This window comes from Pan paniscus, chromosome 14 (assembly GCF_029289425.2).
Source record: "Pan paniscus chromosome 14, NHGRI_mPanPan1-v2.0_pri, whole genome shotgun sequence".
Lineage (NCBI taxonomy): Eukaryota > Metazoa > Chordata > Mammalia > Primates > Hominidae > Pan > Pan paniscus.
Genome location: NC_073263.2, coordinates 75,148,410 through 75,173,951, shown reverse-complemented (window position 1 = coordinate 75,173,951; position 25,542 = coordinate 75,148,410). Strand labels below are relative to the sequence as shown.

At 37.7% G+C, this 25,542-nt stretch overlaps 1 protein-coding gene across 1 annotated transcript; it reads right to left on the bottom strand.

The window, feature by feature from the left end:
• Nucleotides 1-3,917: 3,917 nt before the first annotated feature.
• LOC130540741 (uncharacterized) lies at nt 3,918-25,542 on the bottom strand. Its single transcript, XM_057299637.2, has 3 exons — nt 25,484-25,542; nt 4,400-4,506; nt 3,918-4,165 (listed from the first exon to the last, which is right to left on the bottom strand). The coding sequence occupies exons 1-3, from the start codon at nt 25,492-25,494 to the stop codon at nt 3,918-3,920; spliced, it is 366 nt and encodes a 121-aa protein (XP_057155620.2). The 5' UTR covers nt 25,495-25,542.

Here is a 25,542-nt window from a genome sequence, read left to right as displayed (position 1 = left end):
AAAGAAAAATTAGCTGGGCCTGGTGGCGCATGCCTGTAGTCCCAGCTACTCAGGAGGCTGAGGCAGGAGAATTGCTTGAACCAGGAGGCAGAGGTTGCAGTGAGCCGAGATCATGCCACTGCGCCAGCTTGGGCGACAGGGTGAGACTCCAACTTAAAAAAAAAAAAAAAAGAAAAAGAAAACAATTAAGAACATGGGCTCTTGGGGCAGTTTGGGTCTGAGTCCCCGAGTGGCCATGTGACCTAATCACTGTGCCTCATCTCTTCATCACTGCCTTTTTCATGAGGTTGCCTTAAAGAATAAGAAAATACACAAAAAGTGGTAGAATACTAACTGACTCATTGTAAGTATGCAGTAAATGTAAGCATTATTATTAGTGATATATAATAATCACTACATAACTAGGTTTAATTTAAATGTCAGAGAATGAAGTATTTTGTCAAGAATTGAATAGAAACTTCTCATTGTCAAAATCCTTGTACATATTCATCCAATCCTTATATGAATATATTTATAATATTTCCTAACACTAGTGTAGTAAATAGTGTAATATTTCCTAACACTAGTGTAGTAATGTAACTTCTGAAGATCATCTTGCAGTGCCTCAGAATATCCTTCTGAACATGACTGATCATTATAAAAAATTGAAAAAAGCATGGAAGTTTAGAATCAGTATGCATTGACCCAAGTAATCCCCTTGAAGATTCCAAAATTGTAATGCATAAGCTATGTGAGGGTTTCTTTCCCATACAATTTGCTTTTAAAAGGGAAAAAAATGCACACAAATCCAACCAAATGATTCCAGTTAGTTATAGCTAATGGACATTTCACCATACTTCTCAAATTTCTCACACTTGCACATTTATCTCTTTTGAATATGGGCTTTTAGATACATTTCCCAAAAACTGAAACTAGAACTTGTGCTTGTGTGTCTATAAATTCCTGTATAAAAGATGGATGCTTAGAGGGCACAGCCAAGACATACACATCCAGAAATTTAAAGACCTTATTTGATAAACAAGAAAGAATAAAATCAAGTAAATTAAAATCTTAACTCAAGAAGCTAGAAAAGTAGCAACAAAATAAACCAAAGAAAGCAGGGAGAATTCATAAATGTCAAAGTAGAAAATAATAAATGAAAAAATAGAAATAAATAGGATTTATAAATAATCTAAGATCAGTTTCAGTGAAAAGTACAGACAAAATCTGGCTGTTTTAGTCGAGAAAAACATAGTAAAAATTTAAATGTTATAACTATAGGCCAATAAGAAATTAAAAATTATCAGAGAATATTATTCATAATTCTTTGCCAATCTACTTGGAAAAACTTGATGAAAGATATAATTTTTCTAGGAAATATATACATTTTAAAAATAGAGAAAAAGGAAGAAGTTAGAACAACAATGAAGGAACAAATAGTCACAAAAGAAATAAACGAAGTTGTCAAAGTATTACTCCCTTTTTGTGCATCCCCTCATAGGTCTTATGATAATTTTTTAGAAAATCTTTTTATAATAAACTATGTTTATGCTAATGAAGCTATTATATAGCATATAAAACTGGACATTAAAGTATATTTATTACTTGTGGCTAGCATAACATGTTACTAGAACTTGACAAAGGTAACAAGAAGAAATAAGATTCTAGGATACAAAATCATAAGAAAAATTAGCAAGTCCACCAAAGCATTGAAAAGAATATTAGGTTTTGGAAAAACACCATTTAGTTTAGAATTGCAGTGATAGCTTAACACTAGGAAATCTAGTATGTAATTTACCACATTGATAGAACAAAAGAAACAAAATAATAAAACATATTTTATTATAATAAATGTTAAAAGTGCCTTTGATAAAAATTAAACACTTTATTATAAATCTTTCAGTAAACTAGAGATAGAAAGATGTTTATATTATCTGACAAAGCATTTTTATCACAAATCAAAGCCAACATTATTATTTGAATGTTAAAAAATACAGAAACTTGCAATATAATCCTGCTTATCATTTTTCAATATTTTTCTGGAGGAACACCCAATGAAAAAAAGTAAGCAAAAGAAATAAAAGGTATATCTCTTAGTGATACTAAACTATCATTACTTGCAGAGGGTAAAATTCACTACCTGGAAAACCCAAGAGAGTCAACCGACAATAACTAGATCTAATAACTGAGCTCAGAAAAGAGGTCAGATACAAAATAAAGACAATGACACAATGAAGAACTTCCTTTTTTTTTTTTTTTTTTTTTTTTTTTTTTTAAGACGAGTCTCACTCTGTCGCCCAGGCTGGAGTGCAGTGGTGCGATCTCGGCTCACTGCAATCTCCACCTCCCGGGTTCAAGCGATTCCCCTGCCTCAGCCGCCCAAGTAGCTGGGACTACAGGCGCCCGCCACCATGCCCGGCTAATTTTTTGTATTTTTAGTAGAGATAGGGCTTCACCATATTAGTCAGGATGGTCTGGATCTCCTGACCTCGTGATCCGCCCGCCTCGGACTTCCGAAGTGCTGGGACTACAGGCGTGAGCCACCGCGCCCGGCGAAGAGCTTCCTTTTGCGCCAGTAATAATCAGTGGGTAATCCACAAAACTTTGGGATCATCTAAGATTTTCTAGTTATAGGGAAACTTGAGTAAGGTAGCCAAATATAGTATGAAAAGAATGGCTATATTAGTAATCAAAGAGATATAAATTGAGATGGCAATTAAATAGTATTTTGTATCTAAATTAGCAAAGATCAGAATATCATAATAACCTGTGCTGGCGAATAGAACAAAACAAAGCACTCTCATATATCATTTACAGAAATGTAAATAAATATAATTTTACTTGTGGATATTTCTTTTTTCATCTATATATATTTAAGTTTTATTTTATTTTAGATTCAGGGGGTATATGTGCATGTTTGCTACATGAGTATACTGCATACTGCTGGGGACTGGGTTTCTAGTGTACCCATCACCCAAATAGTGAACATTGTACCAATACGTAAATTTTCAATCCCCACCCTCCTCCCACCCTTCCCCCTTTTGGAGTCCCTAGTGTTTATTATTTTCATCTTTATGGCTTTGTGTACTCATTGTTTAGCTCCCACTTATAAGTGAGAATGTACAGTATTTGGTTTTCTGTTTCTGTGTTGATTCACTTAGGTTAATGGCCTCAAGCTACATCCATCTTGCTGCAAAAGACATGATTTCATTCTTTTTATAGCTTTGTAGTATTCTATGGTGTATATACACCACATTATCTTTATCCAGTCAACTGATGATGGACATTTAGGTTGGTTCCATGACCGCTGTTGTGAATAGTGCTGCAATGAGCATACAAGTGCAGGTGTCTTTTTAAATTTGATTTCTTTTTCTTTGGGTAGATAACCAGTAATGGGATTGCTCGGTTGAATGGCAGTTCTATTTTTATTTCTTTGAGAAATCTCCATGCTGTTTTCCATAGAGGTTGAACTAATTTACATTCCTACTAACAGTGTATAAGTGTTCCCTTTTCTCTGCATCCTCACCAACACCTGTTGTCTTTTCACTTTTTAATAATAGTTATTCTGACTGGTGTAACATGGTGTCTCACTATGGTTTAAATTTGCACTTATCTGATGATTAGTAATGTTGAGCATTTTTTCATGTATTTCTTGGCCACTTGTTTTTATTCTTTTGAGAAATGTCTGTTCATGTCCTTGTGTTTCTGAAATTTACTTTAAAATCTATAAAATGAACATATTTGTGACAGAAATAGCCTTCTAGAAACCTGTCCTAAGGAATAACTAGAAAAGGGTGCAAAGATATATGAATGTTTATCAAAGCTATGTTTTTAATGATCAAAACTCTAAATAACTTGTGTCCATCAGTAAAGATTTGGTAATACAAATTGTGGAGAATACATTACTGTTCAGTCATCAAAATGTGTGTTATACAAAACTATATGGTGATTTGGAAGATGTTCATAATATAGTGAATGGAAAAATGGAGATTATAGAACATTGTACAGTTTAATCTTATATTGCAAAGCTGCATGCACCTGTGTATGTGCGCACACACACACATATTCTGAGCCCAAGAGGGCTTGATGGCTCCATCTCTCCCTCCTCTTCTTTGCATATTGGTTTTTACTGTTGAAAGAACTTTGGTTGAGCTGGAGGAATAGGAGCTGATGAGTACACAGGTATCTGTAGGCAAGAGAGTAAAATCTGTAAGCAAGAGAGTAAAATGAGTAGAAGTAGTGGCATCTGACCCTATCCTGGCTCTTTTAGACTATCCCTAAGCTCCACTGGAAGGAAGAATAGAGTTAGATTTTGAGGGAGCTATTTTTGTAAAACCTCTTCCAAGTCTGGACACTAGCATTGCTACTTAAAGGCTCAGGTGACAAAGTAAAGAACAAATATTTGGACATGGCCATTTACCCCATTTCTGCATCGAATCCGATGCCACAGGAGAGAACACAAATGGGAGCCACTGGCAGCAGAAGAAGTAACGGGGACTGGAATTCAAGGCTTCCATGGCACAGGACCTTATGAAACAAAAGAATGAAAATAGACATATTCTCAACACAAATAATCTACTTCTCAATCTCCCATAAATATTGTACAGTGGTTACAATTACTATTATAACACTGAGGAATTTTGATTTGGGGAAATATGGGTTTAATAGCTAATATGACATCACTTTAGTTTGTCTGAAACTATCTTTATTTCACCTTTGTTATTTGTAAAGAATTGTTTCCCTAAGTATAGAATTCTAGGTAGGCAGTTATTTTGTTTTAGCAAAGATGTGATTCCGTTGTCTTCTGGCTTACATTGTTTCTATTGAAAAATCAGATATGGTTTTATTGTCTAAGGTAACTTATTTATAGCTATTGTTTTCTTTATCTCTGGCTTTTTTCTTTTTTTTGAGATGGAGACTCGCTCTGTTGCCCAGACTGGAGTGCAGTGGCACAATCTTGGCTCACTGCAACCTCTGTCTCCCAGGTTCAAGTGATTCTTCTGCCTCAGCCTCCTGAGTAGCTGGGACTACAGGTGCACACCACCATGCCCAGCTAAATTTTTTTTGTATTTTTAGTAGTGATGGGGTTTCACCATGTTGGTCAGGCTGGTCTGGAACTCCTGGCCTCAGGTGATCTGCCTGCCTTGGCCTCCCAAAGTGCTAGGATTACAGGCGTGAGCCACCACTCCCGGCCATCTCTGGCTATTTTTTCAACATTTTCTTACTGTTGTTTTGTTTTATTTCAGTAGTTTTACTATGTTGTGACTCTGTAGTTTTCTTTATATTCCTTTTGAATTCATAGTATTTCTTGAATCAGTGGCTTGAGGGTTTTCATCAGTTTTAGAAAACTTAACACCGTTATTTTTGCTATAATCTCTCTTTTTCTCATTCTTCTCATTAGGAATCTAATGACATACAGTTTAGACCCTTTGACCATGTACACTATGTCTCTTACATTCTTTGCTATATCTTCTCTCTCTTTCTCTCTCTCTCTCTCTGGTCATTTTTCTCTGATTTGTCTTTTAGTTCACTAATTCTTGTTTAGCTCTTTTTAGTATTTGATTAAATGTATCTTTGAAGTTCTTTGTTAAATCTGTTGTATTTTAATTCCAGATTTTCTACTTTTTTTCAATGGCTTTCAGTCCTCTGCTGAAATTTTTACTTTATCATCAATTATCTTGAATGCACTAAACCCAGGTGTTTTTAAGTCTATTTTGATCAATTTAATCTTGATCACCTATAGGTCTATTTATATTGTCTGTTTTTTTCTTACTCCTGTCCTTTAGTATACCTGGACCTGACAACTATTGATTACATTATAAATATTGTTTATGAAAAATTGTAGAGGCTCTGCATGATATGTGGAGAATGTATTTCTGCTTCTGGCAGGCAGTTAGAATAGAAGCAGATCATCCTAATTTAGTCTGGTATCAAGGTGATTCTATGCTGAGTTGTAATTTTTGGGAATCCTAGTCTGTTTCTCTTACTCCTAGGTGTAGCCCTACCAGGTATTTACTGCAAGTCTAGGTTGTTTATCAAGGTCTATCATCCTTAGCAAGCTCTGGACTTCATGAATATTATGAGACTTTTAAGAGCTCTCCTTAACTTCTTAGCCTCTCAGTCACTTTTGTTTTTTTCTTCTCAGCCTCTAGGCCTTTTGGAAACTATCTTCCTAAAAGGAAAAGCATCACCAAATGTTTAGCTCACTTTTTTGGTGTACCTTTTTTTGCACTTTTCTACTGTCTGGGATCTTGTTCCCTCTTCTCGTGACTACATTGACAGCCTTGAACTCCAGTTTTTGTCTCTTTAGCCCCTTGAGATTCCTGACAACTTTGACCAGCTTCTCTGACAGTTAGGCTCATGTTTCTGCTCAGCTTCTGAGCTCTCAGACATGCCCTATTCATAAACTGGCAAATGACTCAAAGGAAAAAGTAGCATGAGATGTTGGGCTTGCTTTCACATGTTTCCCTTCCCTTTGACGTGTTGGATCCCCAGATCCTGGCTGCATTGGGAACTTTCTGCTGCATTCAAACAGGTTTTATTTTGGTATTTTATTCATTTTTGAATTGTTTTAATGGTGACAACGTCTAATAAAAACTAGTCATTTATAGCAGGGAGGGGATATCCTCTCTGAAGGGGAGTCAAGGAGTTATACGTGACTCCTCTCTTTCTCACACACCCCACTCCTAATCTCTCAGCAAATCCTGTTGACTCTACCTTCAAAATATATTCAAAGTCTCCCCACTTCTCACCATCCCCACTGTTACAACTCTGGTCCAAGTCACTTTCACATCTCACCTCATTATAACAATAGCCTCTTTACTGTTGAAACTGTTTCAACCCTTGCTCTCTACAATCTATTTTCAACAAAAAGATTGAACAACCTGTTGAAAATTTAAGTCACTCCTCTGCTGACAACACTACAGTGGGCACCCATTTCACTCAGTAAATTTCAAAGCTGTTATTGTGGTCTTACAGATTGTATTTTCCAAAGATAGACACATAATATCTTTTGCCTCATATATTTTCTAGAGCTTTGTCATTTCCTCATCAAGAAATGGGGTCTATGTCTCTTCCCATTGAGCCTGCACAGACCTTTAGGCAGACTTGATCAGTAGAGTATATCAAAAGTGATGCTCTGTGACTTCCAAGGCTAGGTCACAGGTGCCATGCATTTCTTCCTTGCTCTCTTGGGAAGCTCACACTTGGAAACTAGCCACCAATCTGTGAGGAAGCCCAAGATACCCAGAAAGAGATAATAGAGAGTAGGAATGAGGTCTATAACCCATAGTTTTGGCCGAGATCACAGATTACAGCCAGCACTACCTTGCCAGGATGTGACTAAGCTATCATTTAAGCAGATGCTCCAGCCCCTAGTCAAGCTGCTCCATGTGATGCCATGTAGAGCAAAGATAAGCTCTTTCCACCAATCCCTGCTTAAATTGCAGAGATTTTGTAAGCAAAATAAATGGTTGTTATTGCCACTAGGCTTGGGGGTAGTTTGTGATGAAGAAATAGGTAACTGACATACATAACCTGCAAGATCCTGCATAATATGATTCCTAGATACCTTTTGAAAATCTCACTTCTTCTACATCTTATCTCATCTATTTTACTCTGAACATGTTTGAATGTGCCAAACCTTTCCCTACCTCAGGGCCTTTATGCTGCTTCTTTTGTCTGCCTCGAATATTTTACCTCCTTTTATCCCCAGGCTTTGTTCCCTTACCTCCTTCCAGTCTGAGCTCAAATATAATTTTATCAGTGAGAACTTTTCTAACTACTTTGCTTTTCTCCATAGCACTTCTCATCAACTTACATATTATATATTTTATTTACTGTGGTCAATTGTCTATCTTTCCCCATAAGAATGTAAACTACCTGAAAGAGCAAATTTGTTTTGAGTCCCAAGTGTTTTTAATGAGCAAATAATAGGGAATCAATAAATTTTGCAGCAAATAAATTTATTTAAAATTTTGCTTTGTTGACTATTTCTGTCATTAATCTCTTTTTTGATGTACGTATTCTCATTAGTCATCCATCTCTTTTTGATATATCCACACTCACGGACAGGTTTACATACAGACACTGGGAATTCCTGAGAAATCTGTCTGTAAAATGTATTCACTCTTCTTGAAGATATTTACTTTGTTTTTTCAAACAAGCACATGACCTTAGTTTCCTAAGATCAAACTGCATTCGTTAAGTCTTAGAAGTGGCTGGGAATCTCCTTTAAGCTCCCGTTTTGTCAGCTTTCTTTTCTTCACTGGTCTGGTCCTTTCTCCTGTCTTGTCAGTTTAATCCAGTGGTAGCTTCATTTTTTATCTTTTAGGAAGGGATAGATTGCTCTTGCCTACACAGTCTATGTCCCATGAAAGACCAAAGTCTGTAAAGTTCCCAGAGTGCAAGAAAACAAGTCTTTTTGCAATCACTCTCCATATTTTTGCTCTCTATTTTTCCATCTACTTCCCTGTCTGGGCCAGAAAGCCCCTTTTTGTTTTCAATGGATCCTAAAATTGCCTTTCTAGTTAGTTATCAAACCTGTCCTTCTCTATAGTACAACCATATTATACAGTCTTGTTACCATATGTAATCAGAATAAATAAGCAATGCTCTCAATTTCTCCCTTAAACATTGAGGAGTAAAATATCAATGGAAGTCATTTGACCAGATCAAGCACATTTCCATTCTACATGTAATTTGCTGATGTGTTTGCCAAGGGAAAGGTCAAAAGGAAGTTGCATAAAAAATGATTGAATCTGCTTACTTGCTCTTTTTTTTAGAGGACCCTTCTAGAGAACATTTGCCTTCGGCAATGAACTCTGAAGGTCACTGTCCTCTGGAGCTTAAGAACCAATATAATCCTAGAATCCAGCCACTCAATAAATCCCAGCATCATACTCCAGAAGAGCTGCTGTTTCCAATTTCTTTATTCTTTGTAAAAAATATGGATAGGGATTTGTTTGATAAAAGAGCTGCTGAAATAGAAATAAAGAAATCTTTCAGATCTGATTTTGATTCTTTGCTTACTGTGAGATTAAAACACTCCAAAAGTAACTTTGCTTTTGTTCCTAGATCCCTTCTTAAGTCAAGTTGTCATTCTAAAATTGATCTACTGGATCAAAAAATATTAAATACGAAGAAAAATTGAGACAGATTTGCCAAGTGGTTTGTCTGCCTATATCAAGTAACAAAAGTACATTTGTGCTTAGTATGGAGATGCCATCTTCTTAGAGAGTTATAAGTGAATTAGCATGGGAAAAACATGTATCTGACAAGACGAATTTGGGGGCCTGACTGACTTAACATTTAAAATGTTTATGGGAAAGAATAGCAAAATGAATAAATGAGAGAGCAGCAATTCAGTGTAACTGAAGAGTTATGGTTATATCTAAGAACAAAGATCAGAGACACAGAGAGTACTTCTAGCAGATGAATTTCATACCTTTTTAAACCTAAGAAATACAGCAAGACCCAACCGATCACCTAAACATGCCTCCCTTATATCCTGGTCTCTTTTTTCATGATTGTTGGGGCTTCTTAAAAGATTGGGTGTCTGCTTCTCCCAGGAGTGATAATGTTACAAAATCTTTTCACAGATGCAAGCAATTTGTTCAAAATAAGGCCTTCAATCTCAACAGTTTTCCAGTCTGTACCTCAAATGGAGAAGAAAAGGACTATCAACTGAAGTTCTGCTGATTTTAATATAAGATTGTGAGAGCAGTCATTTACTGCTCATCCCCTTATATTTCTGTAACACTCTTTCCTTAAGTTCACTCCTAAGTCTGTGAAGCTGTGGGCAGAGTCTCTGTGTTGACAGAAACTTCAGTTTGGAGTTTCTAAGCATCTATGTCCACTATTTTTTTTGATAAGAAATTTCCCCTTTCCCCCCATACTTATGTTAAGTAGAAAAAGTGGATTGATTTTCTTTTTTATTTTTTTAGATAGAGTCTTGCTCTGTCGCCCAGGCTGGAGTGCAGTGGCACTATCTTCGCTCACTGCAACCTCCACCTCCCAGGTTCAAGTGATTCTCCTGCCTCAGCCTCCTGAGTAGCTGGGATTACAGGCATCCACCACCACGCCCAGGTAATGTTTGTATTTTTAGTAGAGACAGGGTTTCACCATGTTGTCCAGGCTTGTCTCGAACTCTGGACCTCAGGTGATCCACCCGCCTCAGCCTCCCAAAGTGTTGGGATTACAGGTGTGAGCCAACATGCCTGGCCCAACTTTCTTTTTATTAAGAGTAACTCACTCTGAAAGAGAACTGTAGGGAAGAATCCTCTGTAGGGGTTGCCTTTCTGTGATTCTCTTTAGTCACTTCACTGGTGCCCCCTTACAGCACCTGTGATCACTGCTCCCCTCCGTGTGGGCTCCTTCAATTAATGGTTGGCAATAGTGCTTCCCTATAGCCAAATCTTCTGAGGGTTGCTACTGTTATCACTTTCTCATATACAGCCAAGAACTGCTGGAACCCTCTTTGTTTCAGCCCCACATAAACAGAATCACTCTTACTCTGTTGAGCCCACCAGCACCATATAAGTTTTAGACAGAATGTCAACAAGTCCTATAAAGTTAGACGGGGAAACTAATCTACATGATACTGCAAGATATCACACTTTTAACAGCTATTTAACACTCATTCGTTAGTCTCATAGGCAAATCATAGATCCTGTAAATGCTCTTTTAGCTCAGCGTGAGCTTTCAGATTCCCCAAAGGTGTCCCAGCAAGGGCAAAGCAGTGTAGAGCCCTTCACTTCCTCCTAGAAGTGGTGGACGCCAGGTGAGTATTTGGCAAACAAATCACAATCCTCTTCAGACATTCCTCCATAAAGCACAGGGACAACAAGTACCCTAGGCCTAACAAAAATCTCCAGGTACCCATCATTTCACAGGACAGGTATGCAAAATAAATTCTTTACATCTAATGATACATCTAATGCACCCGCACACGTGTACTCTGCAGGGTTTGCCTCTGTGTGTGTAAATACATTGAAAATATTTGCTGTTCAGATTTATGTGACTCTGTGTGTGTGTGTGTGTGTGTGTGTGTGGTAAATCCTTTGAAAGCACCATTTACTCTTTGTCTCCCTCCCCTATTACAGTTATAGCTAGATCTCAAAACTAAGTTCAAGGTTTACATCTGAGGTCTAAGTCACAAGCATGATAATAAATATAGAATATGGGATAGGAGGCAGCAGAGTCTACAGAAAACTCACTGACCTGAGCTTGAATAAAGGTTTAATGTCTGCTGTGTCATGGATATAATTCTGATGTTCACGGTTTGATTTACTTATTTAGAAAGTAAAAATGACTATATATTAGGTTGGTGCAAAAGTAATTGCGATTTCTTAATGGCAAAAATCACAATTCCTTTTGCACCAACCTAATAGTTCAGTGGGGTCACAAATACACTCGAACTATACTCCAATGTGTAGGAAGAAAAATGGGCTCTCTTTATTTTTTCCTTTAACGGATCTGATTTCCTTCCTAAGTCCCCACAATGCACAGCCCAATTCAGTGTTTTCAGATCAAATAACTTAAAGTCTCTTTAGACAAATTCTCAATCTCATTTGGATGAGAGCATTGACTTTTTTTTTCTGACCTCTCTTCTGCTCCTCTTAAGGACAGTGTTGGGACACAGAGGGAAGTGTGGCTCCAGCAACTTCGTGGTGGTGGAGGGGAGCCTGGGTCCCCGATTGCTTTGGGCTATGTCTGGAGTGGAGACAAATGTTGCCTAACTAGTCCTGGCCTCATGTCGCTGCATAGTCTTGGTGTCTGCTGTTGGGGTCTGATGCTTGTGTAACTTGTGGGCTGGTTCCTCAGCTTGACAGGGCCTAGCCACACTCTATCAAGATGTGGCTCCTCTTACTTGCTTTATGGATATGGTTATCACTCCAAATTTGTCCTTGTCAATTCTCCAGCTCATGACATTATCAACTCTTTGCCCCATCAGGGCCACTCCAGCCAAAGTTCTTCATCCCAACTCTCAGCCAACTGTGTGCCACCCTACTCCAAGGACAGAGGAGAACTCCAGGGCTCTATAAATTCCACTTATGACTCAATGCTGTGGTGTGTGTGTGCAAACCCTCTTCTTACAGGCAATACTACGCTGCACCCCAAGATTGCAATAGATAGTCTACAAGGGGATTTCCTCTCAGATCCTAATGGGAAGTTTGGCAGAAGCTCTCCTGCCCTCTTGTTTTCCTCAGTGTATTTCAAATGCTTTTCATCACTTCTTGAACTTTCAATCCAGAGAGGAAAGGCCGGAATAGTTTGCATCTCACTGTTTCTTCTCACTCTGTCCATTTTTCTCTTCTCACAATACTTGTACTAGAAAAGAAATGCATACCTCTCCTCTTTCTGTAATGGCAATTACACCTAAATATCTAGGCTCAAAATAATAGATAATTTCTTAAACACATATACATTCCAGAGTGGTCTTAGGATGGAGGTAAGGTAGTGTTTCAGTTTTCTACCAATACATAATAAGTTACCCCAAACTTAGCAGCTCAAAATAATACTTAGTTTTATGATATTTCAGAATTTTGTGGATTTAGTATTCAGAAAAGGCTCTATTGCACAGTTCTTCTCTGCTCTGCATGATCTCAGATGAGGAAGCTCAACTGGGACTGGAGGATGTCCTTCCAGGACAATTTACCCATGGGGGTGAGCAAGTTGATACTGGTTTTCGGGAGCCTCTTAACAGGGCTCCTTAGATCCAAACAGTAGAGTGCCTAGGTTCCAGGAAGCCTAGATGGGAGTTTTAAGGTAGCATCACAATGGTACTTCATTTATTGAACAGTCAGGTCAATGAGGTCAGCTTAAATTTAAAGGGAGGGGAGGAGTAGACTCCATATTCTGATGGGGAATGGCATGTTCCCATAGGTAAGAAAGGAACTGATGGCAGCCGTTTTGGAAAATAAGCTGCCATATTTTTTATTAAGCTCCAGGTAGTCATTCAGGGACTCAACCTGTAACTTCTAAGGTCATCCCGGGGGTTTCCTTCATCCCAGACATCCAGACATGTGGAAGAAGGGGGGAACATATGCGGCATATTTTTGAACATGGCCTGAAAGGGGCACATAGCACTTCAACTTACAGTCCATTGACTAGAACTCGGCTACAGGGTCACACCTGACCTCAAGGGAGGCTGAGAATGGAGCTTCACTGTGGATCCAGAAAAAAGAAGACAACAGGGTTCTTGGTGAGCAGAGGTCACAGCACACTCTGTAGTCAGGTCAGCCAGGCTAGCCGTTGTTATGATATGCAGGAACTAAGAAAGTTTAGAAAAGTTTATCTTTCTTGGCAATGACTGACTTTCAAATCTATTTTCCTCACAGTGAGTTTTCTTAAAAAAAAAAATCTATTTGGACAGTCAGAGATGAGCAATGAATGACCTTATTGTACTGTGGCTGTTTGCCACGCTGAGTGGAAAGCTCCAGAGCCGCAAGACTGACAGGGGGTGAAAATGCATCTGAGAAGACAGAACCTTTTCCTATCTTCATCATGTATGTTTACATAATAAAATCATATGCATGATTATCAGATGACTGCATACACCAAAATTTTGTTGGTTTGAAAGAACTGAAATAATTTATTTTGAAAATTGGTTTGCTCTTGAACAGCAACAGTAGATCCATCTCCAAAGTCCTCAGGCACCCTAGAAGCTAGAGAAATAATTATATTCACCTTTATAACCCTGTCTCCCTCCAGAAAGCAAATATTTGTTGAGCACCTACTATCGTCTAGGCACATTTTTAGATACTGGGTATCCATCACCAATGACCGAATCCCTTTGTTCATAGGGGCTACATTCTATTGTGGGACTTACATTCTGGTGGGCATATGCTCCAATACCTAATGAAGTATTCAAAGTTTAAAAATACTTGTAGAATGTGAAGGGATAAGTTATTATAAACTCTAAGATACAAGGTAATTTTAGGCTCTTTAAGCTTTTAGAAAAAAACAACATGTTGAATCTGAAAAAAATTATTTAAAACGTAAAAAATTTGAGTGCTTACTATCTATGCACTTATTACTTATGCAAAAAGTATTAATATGATTACTAGCCATCAGAAATCTGAAAATATCCTGAGATCAAGCATTTTTCTCACTTCTTCCATCTAATTGCTACTCAATAACAAATTATTAATAAAAGATAGAGTATACTACTGAAATGAATACAAACATTGTAGGAAAATATTGTTAAAACATTTCTTAACTTAGAAAAGGTAAAATAGGTCCTTCAAAATTATTTTGGTAATATACAAAATTTCTAAATAATGTCATAATAACTTTATGTACGTAATTATTCCTGTGGTTGTAACTGCTTTTGTAATCAAGTGATTGTTTCAATAAATATGTGAATCCTAGCCAGACTTGGTGAACAACAATAATGAAATCAGCACATAGCCCTCTAAAGACTACTTTTTAACTCTCTTCCATACATTCCTATGCATCTTTTCATTTTTTTTTAATCCCAGTTAATGATTTGTATGGAAAGTGAGGCCATTCTACACAAACTTAAACTCAGATAATATTATGAGGTTTGCAGATTAAACCATGGAAAATTAACACTGGGAACACTCAGTATTATTCCATCACTTAATTGCCATGTCACCTTGCTCTGTAACTGTCTGCTCCTTAATCATTTACCGTCTGTTAGATGGGAAAACTTCCTCCATGGTTTTATAAAGATTAGATAATAACTATAAAGTAATTTCTGGAGAAAAGCTCTTGGCAGAGGTATAATAGGGATAGATAATAGTTTATTATTAACCGACAAGATGGAATCCAACTATCCAAGTCATGGGAAGCAGTAATGGCTAAGAAGTCCAGTGCATTAGATTGTGCATAATAAATGTGATTTGGTAAAGGTTAGGATAAACAAAGACAGTGTGATGGACAACACTGGCCCCGAGCTTTTTATGCCCCATAGATGTCTCCTAATTAAATCTGATACGTAAGTCCCGTGGCAGTCATAAAGTAAGAAAAACATTGAAAATATGCTTTCAAGCATAAGCATTTAAACTTCTTTGGGAAACAGATTAATTAAATGCACTTGTAGGAAAATGGAAGGTTTAGGAAAGAGTTATTCCTGCTACTCCTAGCCAGTATTTCCAAGACCAATCAAGAGCCAGGGAAGAAATTGTGGAGAATAATACACAGAGGGAATACTGTACTTCAGAGCTGGAAAATTTCCTCTGGAGTAGGTAAGGTAAGTCGCCAGCGTGATTTTTTAATAGCAGTCCTTTGAAGGATGAGTAGCTCCCTTGAAGGAGATGAGATCATTGAATCAGAAACAAACTGGGGACATCTGACCTGAAAGTGAACTTAGATTAGGGAGTGAGACTATAGATTAGATCACCTCTCCAAGAGCCAACCAGGTAGCCTTCATCGGAAAAATGAAGATATAATATGCTTATAGCACCAGTATATTAATTGGCCTTTATATTTATTCCAAGATAATCCCAAGGAAAACATGGTAATATCTCAAGAAGTCAGAATCCTGGGTAGGTTGGTGGACACAGGTGTGTGTTGTAGGCGTGTTTTGCAAAAGTTCCATGTGACTGTTTTTACTTAAAGATACTGGCTCACATCCCTGTTAAAGGCATCCCATTTTTATTTCTTTTGTAAAGAGTGGAAACTTTTGGCAGGAGAATTATCAACCATATGACTCCTTTAGGTGTAATATTTGCTTAAGATGTGATATACACCAATGAATGGTAAGAAGCCTTCTACATAGGAAAATTTAGTCAATAAATGTTTATATGGGCACCTAATATTTGTAAGGATATTGTGTTTGGTTTTTAAAGTATAAAAGAACAAATAAGACATTTCCTCTCATTGAGCTCACATTTTAACATAGATAAGAGTCTCTGGATAATTAGTTCTGTGAGATGTAGCATAAATATATGACTATATGTATATATGCAGTATATATACATATACAGTAGAATCAAGAAAAGAATGAGCAATATAGAATTGAGAAACATATCATAGAGTAGATGAAATTTTAAGCAAAACTTAAAGAACAAATAGGATTTCTAACAAGTAGAAGAAGGAAAGAAGTGTATTCAAGGCAAAACAAAACAGTCAAAGCAGGTGATCTGAAAGTTCATTGTTTATTCTAAACTTGAAGACTGGTGCAGTGTGGCCAGATTATAAAACTATGTGGTGAAGTGTGAAGTCAGGGGTGTATCTACCATGAGGTGGAGTTGTTACTTTCCTTTATTGCATACATAATGGAGGATCATTAAGGGTTTTTGAGCATAGGAATGGCATCATTAGATTTGTGTTTTAAAAGCATTAAATGGCAGTGTGGTGAATGAATTGCAAAGTAGAGAGTCTGTGATTAGAATAAATTAAATACTTTTCAGGTTAATTGGATAATATACAAGAAAACATTTGATAAATTTATCAAGAACAAAGCTAAGTGTAAATTTCTATTATTTATGGTCCAGGAAAGAAGTGATAAGTACCTAAACTATGGAAGTGTCAAAGGCATTAGGAAATAGCAAATGTTTGAGGGACATTTTAGAGGTAACAATAATAGTAATAACAATGGACATTTATTAAGTGGGTGCTATGTTTCAGGCACTGTTTTAAGTGCATTCCATGGATTATTTCATGTAATCCTTACTATGCTTTAAGAAGAAGGAACCATTTCAAAGATCTAAAAACTGAGTGGAGAGATTGTGTAACTTGCTCACATCTCATGAATAGTAAGTGGTGAAGTTAGGAAATGAATTCGGGCAGCCTGACTCGAGACATGCTCTTATGTCCAATTACACAAGGAGATGAATTTTATTAGTGGCTAGGGGATAGAAGGAGTGAAAATGATCTACAGTGGCTGTCTAAAAGTATCTTTTGCAAACACTAGTTTTTCAGAATGTTAATGGATGTGATGCAAGAAAGGGGATAAACATCAAATAAAATACTGGGATAAACAAAATAAACATGCTTTCTACTGCTGGAGATCTAAGAGCTTTTAGAAGTTTAATTTTCATTGAAAACCTCCAAACAAGTGTTATATAATATGTAGAATTTCCCAGACTTATTTGACCATAAATCTCTTTTATAATTTAATCTTTTGGGGTATAGTGTTCTGGAATACAATCCAGAAACTGTTGATGTGGAGATCCTGCTTTGGGCACAAGATATGGAGCAACAGTGCTGTGGATAAAATAGTAAATTTGGTTTGGATATCTTGAGTGTCAAGTGCCTCATGGGAAGATTCATAATAGAATATTGTCGATTTGGGTCTTAAGAATGCACCAGAATTGGAGAGGTAGATGTGTAAGTCCCTCATAGGTGGGTGACAATGAAGACTCGAGCTTAGTTGCAAGCTCACTAAGGGGAAGAGAGAAAGGGAAGACCAAGGAGTTCTTTTTGGGTGTTGCCTACTTCCAAAGTCAGTTTGGGCAGGGCTTGGCTGATGTTTAACTGATATTTAAAATTGATAACATTTTGTTCAGTTATTTCTAATGGTGAATTGTCTGTTAAGTTTCAGCATATACACATGTATAATTTAAGCCATAGATGTTTTTAATAACTGTATTTCTCCAGTATAATTGACCAAGTAGGAACACAAATTTCTTAATTTATTAAAATATTAGGCCAGGTGCAGTGGCTTACACCTGTAATCCCAGCACTTTGGGAGGCCGAGGCATGTGGATAACCTGAGGTCAGGAGTTCAAGACCAGCCTGACCAACACGACAAAACCCCGTCTCTACTAAAAATACAAAAATTAGCTGGGCGTGGTGGCAGGTGCCTGTAATCCCAGCTACTCGGGAGGCTGAGGCAGGAGAATTGCTTGAACCCGGGAGGTGGAGGGTGCAGTGAGCCGAGATCATGCCACTGAACTCCAGCCTGGGCGACAGAGCAAGACTCTATTAAAAAAAAAAATTAGCCTGGTTGATCTCTTTTCTCTTGGGGGAGATGGTCTCTAATATGAACACAGACATAGCTCAACTTTAAGTGCAATGATGTAGACTCCTGATTAGCCTTCCCAATGTAACTTGCCCCCATGACTGCCTTATATAAATTTAAGGGAATATTATTTCCTACATATGAAAATATCCTTAAATTTTAAACAAGAGATCTCCTGTTAATTTAATCCATGGCAACAGAGATTTTCTCAAACCAAATAGTTCCAGGAGGATCTATTTTAGCTGCAACATCTGTGAGCCATTCTAAAGGCTTTCAATAAAAAATAAAATCATATAATATGTGACTAGAAACAACAAAAGCCAAATTGGATTGCTCTCTGGAAAAGGAATTTCAAATTGTGTTTTAAACCTACAGACTTTTGGGAGGAAAGGTTTAAAAAAATTATATTTATTTATGTAAAAACAAATGGCTTCAGGCAAATGAGCTATTCAATCCTCGATTTTGTTGAGGACATGTTTTCAATGTAAGGCCAATGTTAACCTAAAACAAGATAAAATTAAGGAGAGAGAATGAGTTTAGCTATTCTTTTTTCCACATTCTCTTAACCCCTCTCCAGTTCATTATTTTTTTCCCACATTCTCTTAAACCCTCCCCAGTTCATTTTAGACACTTTTGGTAGATGAATATACCTAAAGCACAGGGTTTAGTCAGTCTTGTAATTTCTCTGCATGCAAAATCTTAATGGTTCTCCACCATGTAGGTATTGAAGTCCAGACCCCTTAGACTAACATCAGGGTCCCACAGGCCCAGGCTTTTGTGTGGCTTTTTTTTTTTTTTTTTTGAGATGGAGTCTCCCTTTGTCGCCCAGGCTGGAGTGCAGTGGCATGATCTCAGCTCACTGCAACCTCCGCCTCCCAGGTTCAAGCGATTCTCCTGCATCAGCCTCCCGAGTAACTGAGATTGCAGGCGCCCACCACCACACCCAGCTGATTTTTGTATTTTTAGTAGAGAATGGGTTTCATCATGTTGGCCAGGATGGTCTCGATCTCTTGACCTCGTGATCTGCCCTCCTCGGCCTCCCAATGTGCTGGGATTACAGGCGTGAGCCACCGTGCCCAGCCTGTGTGGCTTTTCAGTCTGATCTCCTATTGCTCTGCTTCTTGCCTGGAAGATTCCAACCAGCTCGACTGCTTGTTTACCATACACAAACTCTACATTCCTCATTCTGCTTCTTTGCTTATATTTTTTCTTTTTTTAGATTACTTTTCTTTCTTCACCAACTCCAGCTAGAGGTAAATCGCTTCTTCTCTTATCTCCTCCTTATTTCATATAGAATTCCTAACACACTTAACCATTTTCTAACTTGTATTATCGCTGTACAGGAAGGCTGCATGGTGGGGCAGAAAGATTCATGCAGCCTTGAGGATCAGCCAGACGCCAGTTTCATATTCCATCTCTGTGTCTTATTAGCTAAGTGGCCTTTGGCAATTCTCTTAACCTGGCTGAGCCTCAATTTTCTTATCTGTAAAATGGAGATAAAATGTCATCTGTAAGATTTTTCAGCATTCTACTTGGCACACAGACATTAATATACATTAGTCTCATTTTCAATAGTGCTTAGTCCTGTGTTTGCTTTCCAAGTAGGTATATATCATCTCTACTAAAAGACTGTAGAATTGGAGAAAAATTACCTACTTAATTTGGCTGTTAAAAGAGTTTTTAAAATAATGTATACAAAGCATATAGTTTAGTTCCTGGCACAGAGTAATCATAATAAATGGCAGCTCTATTGTTGCTATTATTTTTTAAGAGTATAAACTTCTGTAAGTAAGGCTTGTGTGCAATTTATCTTTGAATTTCTGCCAGGGTTTAGCAGTCTTTAGTTGATTCTTAACTATTATTCATGTGATGTATACTTCCATATTTTGGGGAGAGTTTGTAAAGTGAGAAATAATGATTTCAGAAATACCAAAGATAGGTCTATTTGGTAGGTTTTATTTCTGAAATAATCCAGGTGCTTTTAATTAAATTTGGTGCCCAATTCAACACTCAAAAGCATAAAGAGCAGCGCTCCAGAAGAAAACGTCTTTAAAAATGTCTTTTTAAAGAAAATTGTGATAAAAATACACACAACATAAAATTCAACTATTTCTAACTGTACAGTTCAGTAGTGTTAAGTATATTCACATTGTTGTGAATATATAATTTACCCTTGAACAACACAGATTTGAACTGTGTGGGTCCACTTATACATGAGTTTTTTTCAATAAAAGTTATACCAAGTGGGCTGAGCACGGTGGCTCACCCCTGTAATCCCAGTACTTTGGGAGGCTGAGGCAGGCAGATCACAAGGTCAGGAGATTGAGACCATCCTGGCTAACACGGGGAAAACCTGTCTCTACTAAAAATACAAGAAAACTTAGCTGGGCATGGTGATACGTGCCTGTAGTCCCAGCTACTTGGGAGGCTGAGGCAGGAGAATCACTTGAACCCAGGAGGCAGAGGTTGCAGTGAGTCGAGATTGTGCCACTGCACTCCAGCCCGGGTGACAGAGTGAGACTCTGTCTCAAAAAAAAAAAAAAAAAAAAGTTTACACCAAGTGTGCTTACCTCTCCTGTCTCTCCTTTCACCTCCTCCACCTCTTCCGCCTCTGCCATTCTTGAGACAACAAGACCAACCCTTCCTCTTCCTCTTCCTCCTCCTACTTCACCTACTCAACATGAAGATGATGAGGATGACACCTTTAGGATGATCCACTTCCAATTAATGAATAGTAAAAATATTTTCTCTTTCTTATGATTTTCTTAATAATATTTTCTGTCTCTACTTTCTATTGTAAGAATACAGTATCTAATACATATAGCATGCAAAATATGTGTTAACTGACAGTTTATCAGTATGGCTTCCAGTCAACAGTAGGCGATTAGTAGTTAAGTTTTTGGAGAGTAGTTAAGTTTTGGGAGAGTCATATGTGGATTTTTGACTGCACGGAGTGGGGAGGGGAAATTGGCATCCCTAACCTCCATGTTGTTCAAGGGTCAACTATAGTTCTGTAGTTCTCCAGATCTTACAAATCTGGACTCCATACTCATTAAACAACAACTCCCTTTTTCACCCTCCCTGCAGCCCTCAGTCACCTCCATTCTATTTCGGGTTTCTAAGAAGAAAACATTTTTAAAAGGAAAAAAAAAAAAAGAGGAGAATTCTATTATGAGTACCCCATCCATTAATTATCACTGGAGGTGAAAAAACAAAGAAAAATAAGAAAACAGAGAGATGTCCCTAGCACACAGAGCCTGTCACATGCTGAGTTAATAAGACTAAAACTTGGAGCAAACTCGTCCTTGGCTGGGAAGCCAGAGATGAATATCAAGCCTTGTCTAGGATGCAAGAAGGGAAGTAATGCAGGAAGGCCAGAATCAGTTTCTGGATATTAGAACAGAGCAAGGCCAAGAGCTGAATTAGGGGTGAGACCACAACCATAGTCTAAGGGCTACCATGAGATTTCAGTAAGAAGACAGGGAGGAAATGGAGAGAAGAGATGAAGAAGGAAAGGGCAATAAACCTAGTTCCTGTGGGTGGGTCTGACTCTTGGACATCTTTTAAAGGACTAAACATGGGCCTCTTGGGCAACACTGAGCGGCGCCTTCTGGCACGTGCTCCAGGTTGCTGGGATGGGCAGCAAATGAGGAAGGACCTCTTCCCACCTCTCCACTTGACTAAGTGGTGATTATAAGAACTGAGGCGCACAAATATTTTCACCTGATTTCATGAATATAGATATATTTTTTGGAGGAGTCGATGGAGAGGGTTGGAAAAAATAGGATTTATCTGGGTCACGCCCACTTTCAAATGGGCCTGCTGGGAAAGAAGATGCTTAAGGAAAACAAGGCAAAAAAAAAAAAAAAAAAAAAAAAAAAACTTCTAAACTAAAAATCATGAGTCCTAGATTGTTTTCCAACTCCACCCAGTCTTTTTATATATGACCTTTGGCTAGTCCAATCTACTGGCCTTCGTGTTCCCCTTAGGATCAATTTCCTTAAAATTTTCAAGAACTTTGTATATCAAGTTGATTCACTGAATAAAACCAGATATAGTCTTACCCTTGTATGGTGACTATTTTGGTTTTTTGATTCTCAAAATTGTTCCACAGTCATATTAAAAGTTAACACTTGGTGGTACACATATCTGAAAACTAAGTTTAGCCCAAAGAATAAAACAAAATGAACTTTAATAAATGATTTAGCTGCCGTAACTAAATCAATTTCTTGATTATGAAATACTTAAGGACAAACTTCCTTTTTTGTCCACACCCATCTTCCTTAGACTACCATGGTAGTCTGCGTGGGCTAAGAGGACAGTAGCCGCCTGGAGTGTCCAGACAGCAGGCTCAGAAGACAGATGTGAAGTCTGTCTTCTGCCCCATTCCTTCTGCCGTATTAGAAATACAGTGATGAAGGGACACGCATAGTCCTTTGAGTCTTGGACCTTACAGTCTAATGCAGAATAAGGGAGTTTATATTCTAATATAAAAGAAAGTATCAAAAATAATCCAGAAGAGAATTAAAATGGTGATACCTCATGAGAAGTTCTAGGAAAGTAATAAAACAGAAATAGTGATATACATTAAGAAGAGAGATCTTTAGCGAAGAAATGCCCTGGAATGCAATATCAAGTTTTTTCAAAGTAAGCAAGCATGTGAACACGACTTATTATATTTTAATACCCGGCTTCTAATTTTGTCCATAGCAGCAGCATGGTGTTTTACTGTACAGTCTCTGGACGAGGGACGGAGGTTGTCTCCTCTCACCTTCCCACTGGTCTGCCTTGAATTTCTTTCCTCCCTCCTTACCTAAAGTTCTCACTTTCTTGCCCTGCTGTGACTTAGTTTTCTATTGCTACTCTAACAATTTACCATAAATTTATTGGCTTAAAATAACACAAATGTATTACTTCACAGTTCCAGAATTCCAATGCAGGTCTTACTGGGGTAGAATCAAGGTGTTGACATAGCTGCAGCCATTCTGGAGGCTGTAGGGGAGAATCTGTTTCTTCACCTTTTCCAGCTTTTAGAGGCTCCACCTGTTCCTTGGCTCATGGCTCCCTTCCTCCATGTTCAAGGCCAGCAGTCTAGTATCTCCTTGACCCTCCTTCCATAGTCGAATCTCTTCCTTTTATCACAGCTAAGAAAAGTTCTTCAGTTTTTAAGACTCAAGTGATTAGACTGAGCCCTCCTGCATAATCCAGGATCATCTCATCATTTCAAGATCTTTAATTTAATCACATTGCACAATCACTCTTATCATGTAAGCTAACATATTCACAGTTTCCAAGGATAAGGATGTGGATATATTTGAGGGCCATTATTCCACCTTCCACACTGAGATAACTAGAGCTTTCAGGTTTCTCATGGGAGAATTAAAGCCTATCATCTCTGGAAAAACTTTCATTCCCTCAACTATTGGCTAAGAATTATGGAGAAAGTAGAGAAATAAACACATTCACAGTAAGGTTGTAATAGCTGGCACAGTCTATAGTTTCTTGTGGCATTTGATTACAAATGTTAAAAAAAACTTCAATGGGTCATATTTCTGGCTATATTACAGGTAGGCATATACTTCTTGATTTCAACTGGACTGTTCTGAGTAGAATTATCTCATAATGGGGACAGAGGAGGGAAAAAATAAAACTTGCAGACTCTCCTCTGCTGTAGGGAGAGGCGAGAACTACTTTGATTTCTCTCCCCAACATATTTTGTTTGGAGATGAGGTCCAAACAACCTTAGTAAAGGCCAGGTTTTAGCATGTAAATGAATAGAGCAAACTCCTTGTGAGAGAAGTTCAAAATAGAGAAACTGCATGAAATAGAAATACCTCTTTTAACTCTGCCTTGTCATAGGTTCATCAACTTTACAGACCCTTTGATCTTTTTCATATGCTCATGACCATTTCTGACCCTTAGTTCTCTCCTCCTCACCCTGCCACTATCAAGCTAAGACTAGAGAAGCAGGAATATCTAGCCTTCTCTGTCAAGGAACTCAGAGCAACTTCCTATTACATTACATATCTTTTTCTCAATTCCAGTTTCCATATCACCTTTTCCCCCACATCAGGAAAAATCTATAACCCATTTCAGCACCTAACAGAGTACTTGGCTAATGATATGTGCACAATAGGTATTAAATGAATAAATGAATAATTTCTGATCTAGGAAACTGAGCTGTAATGACTGTGTGGCAGCAGCTACCATTGATTGAATACCTACTTATTGTACTGAGGCAGCTTTCCCATATTTTCTAGGTCTTCACATATTTTATCTCTTTAATCTTCCCACCAATTCTATGAGGTTGGTATTACTGTCTCTATTTTAAGATCAGGGGCTTTAAGAAACTTCCCTAGGATTACACAGCTAATAAGAGAGCCAGGACTTAAAGTGAGATCTGTCTCACACCTAAGTCCATTGTTCTACCTGACTCTGTGCTGCTCCCTTCCTCCTTACCATCTTGGTCCAGTGAGAAACTCAGATAAGCATTAGCTAACAAACCTCCAGTCTTAGCTTGATAGTGGCAGGGTGGGGAGGAGAGAGCTAAGGGTCAGAAATAGTCCTGAGCATCATTATGAGCACGAAATACTTTTAACTGTGCTGTAATGATTATGTGTGGTATTCAATATGGGTTAGATGAATACTTATGGCTGTTTTGATTGCTCTCTTTATAGAGTTATTATTTTTGCCTACGTGTATGATTACTCAAAAGGTGTAAAAACTTTAGCCAAGAATCAAGCAAATTGCCAAACTTTATAACTAAATCCTGCCTGGGTTGGTCTTTTAGAGACCCTATATCATCACCTACTGAGGCTTCCTCAAACCCTGCTATCTACAATTCAGAATTTAAAACAATTTCTAAACTATAAGAGAAAAAGGTGACTAAGAGGATTTTGATTTCTGGGGTGCCTATTTTAAAATTCTTTTTGAAATATCACTTTTTAACAAATAATTTTTGTGTTTCTGATTTGCCGGTGCTGCCAACATGGGTTAACAGTGTCCACCGGGTAATCTGGCACTGGGCTTCGCTATTAAGTTGCTAAGTCTTTGGGTTTCTAGAGGAAAACTGGGAGAAAGCTGGGTGGCCAAGTGAACTGTGAAGCCCAAAGACCTCTTGAGGTCACTTGAGTTTACTTCAGTACTTTTTTTTTTTTTCCTCCTCATACCATTTGTTCATACTCTTTCTTAGAAAAGCTAGGTTTGTATTCTATGTCGCAATGGATGATTTTCCCTACGTTTTAAACTCCCATATCTATTTTAAACTCCGGGGAAAACTGTTCCTTGTTAGGATCGATGCACATTTTTCTTCCTTGGGCTTTGCATCGGTAAATTTCTAAAGATCCCTTTTCCGTAGAGCTTTCAAGATGAATAGCCAGTTCATAAAAACTGTCAAGTGCCTTGCAAATACCAAGAAATAATTCAGTCATGTTAATCTTTTACATGCAAATTTTGTTTCTTGTTATAGAAGTGTAAAATATGTAGTCATATGAAACCCCTTTGGTTATGTATTTAGGGATCCCAGGAGGATACATTGGATGAAAACCAATATTCACTCTAACAAGCACTTACTGAAATTCCATTAGGTGCGAAGAACCGTGGTAGGTACTAAGGACACAAAGATGATAATG